General features: G+C 40.1%; 1 protein-coding gene across 1 annotated transcript; it reads right to left on the reverse strand.

Moving 5' to 3' along the window:
• Positions 1–453: 453 nt before the first annotated feature.
• Positions 454–3,003, reverse strand: LOC311098724 (GTPase IMAP family member 7-like). The gene is made up of 3 exons (XM_084139261.1): positions 2,861–3,003; positions 2,099–2,158; positions 454–1,691 (listed from the first exon to the last, which is right to left on the reverse strand). The coding sequence occupies exons 1-3, from the start codon at positions 2,883–2,885 to the stop codon at positions 763–765; spliced, it is 1,014 nt and encodes a 337-aa protein (XP_083995387.1). The 5' UTR covers positions 2,886–3,003; the 3' UTR covers positions 454–762.
• Positions 3,004–4,674: the final 1,671 nt, after the last annotated feature.

The following is a 4,674-nucleotide window of genomic DNA, read 5'->3' on the forward strand; positions in this document are numbered from 1 at the left end:
AGATGATTCCACTGATCCGTGATTTTACCATTCAATCGCGGACCCCCTGAACATGGCTTAATTCTCTGGTTGAAATTAAATTATCTCAAGTTTTCTTAAGCGTGCCTAACATCGTCACCAGGCTATTGCGCATGATATCCAGCGGAAGTCTGGGTTGTATTCGTCAGTGTAGCCGACGCCTTATTAAAACGTAGAAAGACGTTCTGCAACGAAAATGAAAAACGTTTCTTATTTAATAAGAGTTCACGTAGTCCCTCACTGTTTAAATCGGTTTTCTTCAATTTGGTAACTCTTTGGGTGCCTATCGAATACAGCCCGTAGAGCATAAGAGACTTCAGTAGCTTCCAGAGTATTTTAAAACAGATATTGAAGAGTTATACAAACAATATCACAAAGGACAAATAGATAGATATTTGATTATCCAAATGACTGATGAAATAACTTAACACTATAGGCACATCAAATAGGTTTTAATGTTGACAAAAAATAGACAATACTTGGATTAGAAAAATAAATACAAATTCATCAACAAGGCAACAATTGTATTTTCTTATACTTTGGTTACAGAATTACCATTTCCTGTAGAAAAATGAGAAACAGGCCTACCAAATATACACATATCATTTGTGATTCTGTTATTATTTAAAGATCATTCAAATGTACAGTAGGGCCTATCATCACATGTTGTGATACAAAGTAGTTTACCATCACATCAATTGTGTGCATTCACTGCAAATGACCACTATTAGACCTATACAGTAGTTAGTTCCATTTTAAGGACAGGGTCTCTGGGTATCGCCCAACAATGTCATCAAAGTCCTCAGTCTCTGGGACCTGCTCTACAACATATCGCGTTCTCTTCTTTAAACCATCATAAAATCTCTTTGTCTCTTGAATGCGATTGTCCAATCTCTTCTGAGTTCTCTCACTCTCTCTGTTTCTGCCCTCCCTTTCAGCCTCTTTTAGAGTCAGGTTTTCCTCCCGCAGTGCGCACAGAGCTTCATCATATTTTGATTTAAGCGCCTTGACTTCTTCTCGTAGTTTCTTCTCATATACCTCCTTGAGCTTTGACTCTCTCTCCTCCAGCATTTTGGACACTTTTAGGTATGTGTAGTTAGAGTAGAAGTCCCCATTGTTGTCAGCAACCATGTCATCAATCTTTTCAAACAGCTCACAGACTTGGGTACGGTCGTTTGTTTTCATGTTATTGAAGATGTGGTACCTATTCCCGAATGTCTTCAAAATCAGCTTGAGGTCTTCACCAGCTTGCTCCACACATTTTTCGATGCCCCCTTTAACTTTGTCTCCATGGGTGAAAAGGATCATGGTGTATTTTTTGGCATCTTTCCCAAATATCTCCTCAACCTTTTTCACTGCACTTCTCTCCTCCTCTGTGAAGGTACCTACTTTAATCACAACTATGATGGCGTGGGGACCTGGTGCTGACATGTTGACACATTTAGCTATCTCTCTCTTCACTGTCTCCTCAGAGAGAGAAGTATCAAACAGGCCAGGTGTGTCCACTATGGTGACCTCCCTGCCCCCCACCTCCCCTGTCTCTTTAGAACACTCTCTGGTGACAGAGTACCCACTGACAGCTGATCTGAAGGCATCTCTCCCCAGGATTGTATTGGCTGATGAACTTTTTCCAGCACCAGTCTTCCCCACCAGCGCAATTCTGGACATGGACACTGAAAGAAAGTAAATGCAACCTTTCAGTACTGTGATTTGGAATTGTTTGAAATTGTAGTTTTCGGATTGTTGGATATTGTAGCGACCTTAACCCAACACCTAGCAACCTCATCAAGAGCTCTTGGTATAATGGTTAAGGTGTTGGCTTGATGGTCACTGGACCCGGGTGTGAGTCCCGGTTGGGGCTACCCTCTCAAATATCAGTCAGTTCATTCATAATATGATTTTGTGAGCTAAATAAAACAAGGGCTATTATGAAATAGCAACAAATAATAGTAAACAAATAAATACAATTATTTACATAATTATAACTTTGTCATTGAAAGTTAATGGTTCTAGGCTACTACTGACAGCTTTTATAAATATTGCAGTATTTCCTGTAGGCTATAGATAAAGTCATTCTTACTATTGGGACGTCTACCATCAACGCTGGACCTTCTCTGCACTGCTTTCAGCGGATAATCTTCTGCAGAAGAGAAACAGGAAATAATTGTTTTTGATAACAAAAGGTTTGATAGAGGTGGCCTTTTAATTGCATAGTCTTGACCAAGTTTAAACATGTGCAGTCAATGACTGATCCAAATATGACATAGCTGATACTGAGAAGCGATGAGTGAATAGAGAAGTGAACGAGAAATAGGCTACTCAACCTCACGCAAAAATACGCAATGGGTAGGCCTAGCTATTAAGTAAAACAGCACGATCGTTTTTACTTAGGCTTTACTTTTACTTTCACTTCATATGGAATCGAAATGTAACAACAATCTAGCGAATTTATAGTCAAAAGATCAGTTTGAACCAGACTGTTGAGTCTAATAAACCTAATGAAGAATTGTTTGAGATAAAACAAAGACTATCACTGACATAACAATAATGTGTCATGGGTCTCCAACCCTGTTACTGGAGAGCTACTGCCCTGTAGGTTTTCGCTCCAACCCCAGCTGTAACTAACCTGATTCAGTTTATCAACCAGCTAATTATAACAATTAGGTGCGCTAGATTAGGGTTGGAGTGAAAATGTACACGATGGTAACTCTCCAAGAACAAGGCTGGACAGGCTACCGTAGGCTATAGCCAGCCTGCGCGAACGAAATGTTCCAATAACCAGAAACATGAACACGCGAGTTTAAACAAGAGATAGTCACATTGTGCATTGTCTAATACTCACCATCTGTCGATTTAGAAGATGCCATTGATAATTTAAATAACAAATATCTGTGATTTTACCATCCCATCGGATACTCTGAACATGTTGAGATTGAGGTGATAAAATGCTAAATTGCTAAAATGCTGTTTGGCACCTACCCAGATAGGAAGCCAAGGTACAGTAAGTGGGAGGATCTCAATTGCTAACTCCTCTCATCTCAAAACCCATTGGAGGAGTAGGTCAATCCGACGTCTGCATTGGCCACACAGCATGTACGGAGATGCGGCCTCTGCAGAAGTCAGGGCATTCATACTTCTAGCCCTTCGCGGAGCAGAGCAGATCCAAAGATTTTTATAACTAACCCATGATAGACCAGAGCCCGTCTTCTTCTTCTTTGGTATAATCGCGTTCGCAACAATTATGTTCATTCCGCCACCTACTCTACAGGTGGTTAATAAAGATCCCAAAAAATGAAATAATGCGTGGTAAAAAATATATATTCCAAAAAACCCATACAAACTATCTAACGACATTTTAACTAAACTAAATCAGCCTGCTTTTCTTTTCTAATCAGGTCGCTACACAGGCTCAGAAGGATCCTGTGAGGGTGGGACATTTTCTGGCAACAGCAGTACTTGGAGGCCCAAAAACTTCTCAGCTGCAGGTATAACGATGTAAAGCTTCCTTGAATTATTGGACACTTGTGCAGTACAATTAATAACGGTCGCTTTAAATCCACCTTCTTCACCGTAAGAGTATCCAGATCCAGGGGCGTAACTTTGGTTTTAGGAGTTGGTCTGTTAAAAAAAGTTTTTTCATTTTTGGGGCATCTAAAGCTCATTTCCTGCATTTCTACAAGATCTAAATATGACCCCTGGCCTTTCTAGCAGTCTCTATTTAGAGCAAAAAGTAAGCAAAAATGCCCCCAGTCATCAAGCTAGGTAAGAGATCATTATTAAATATGTTTAAGTGATTGATAAGACTGAGCTAGATCAATGATAATTTAATCATCAATATTGTGTTACATCTTTAACCAATAGCCTAACAAATGAACAACTCTTACAAATAAATCACTTTTTATTTTCTTTATTAAGACATCCTCTATTTTCTATCCTCTATATCCAGCCAGCCCGAGCCGCCTGCACGCCTGACCCCCACCAGTCTAGTCAATAACTCAACTCTCTCCCCAATAACTTCCTTCCAATCTTTTTATTGATTTAAAAACCAAAAGTGTAATACAAACACACATACACCTACACATTAACACACAGAAACAGTAACTTCTCCATATAATTCATATCATAGGCCTAATAGCACTGTAGAGCACTTTTTGTAGAGCACTTTTTGCACACAATATAGCTGGGTCACCCTGTCCTGCCCCTAGGGGTCCACGGCCCTGCAGCGTCCCAACCCAACACACACCCCACTCAGTTTTAGGATCAATGATGAATGTTGCACTAAGGTTTCAGGTGTTAGGCCAAGGCCAGAGTAACAACCAACAGTACGGCAGACCCCCAGGGCCAGGACTGAGCAGCCCAGCAGCTAGGGATTTCCTAAATAGGTATCTCCCCTGATGTGGGCATGTTTTCAATACAGATTCCTTTTGTCGTACAGTATTCCACATAAGGCATCCAAACCTTATGAAAGTTGCACAGTATACCCTTAATCTTGTAATAAATAAAATCTAGTGATACATACCTTGACATTTCTGCTCTCCATTGTGGGAGGATAACCAACCTTCCAATTACTGGCAATGCATTTCTTAGCAGCTATAAATGCTAAGTTACACAGTTTCTTCTGATAACAGTCTCCAGTATCAACATTTCCAAGCAAAC

The sequence above is a fragment of the Coregonus lavaretus genome (assembly GCF_964263955.1).
Source record: "Coregonus lavaretus genome assembly, chromosome: 23".
NCBI lineage: Eukaryota > Metazoa > Chordata > Actinopteri > Salmoniformes > Salmonidae > Coregonus > Coregonus lavaretus.

Excerpts from the sequence above, each read along its gene's own strand:
- LOC311098724 (XM_084139261.1), bottom strand. The coding sequence starts at position 2,885 with ATGGCATCTTCTAAATCGACAGATG. Across the intron at positions 2,159-2,860 it reads ATCTTCTAAATCGACAGATG|AAGATTATCCGCTGAAAGCA; the intron begins GTGAGTATTAGA and ends TCTCTTCTGCAG. Across the intron at positions 1,692-2,098 it reads TGATGGTAGACGTCCCAATA|TGTCCATGTCCAGAATTGCG; the intron begins GTAAGAATGACT and ends ACTTTCTTTCAG.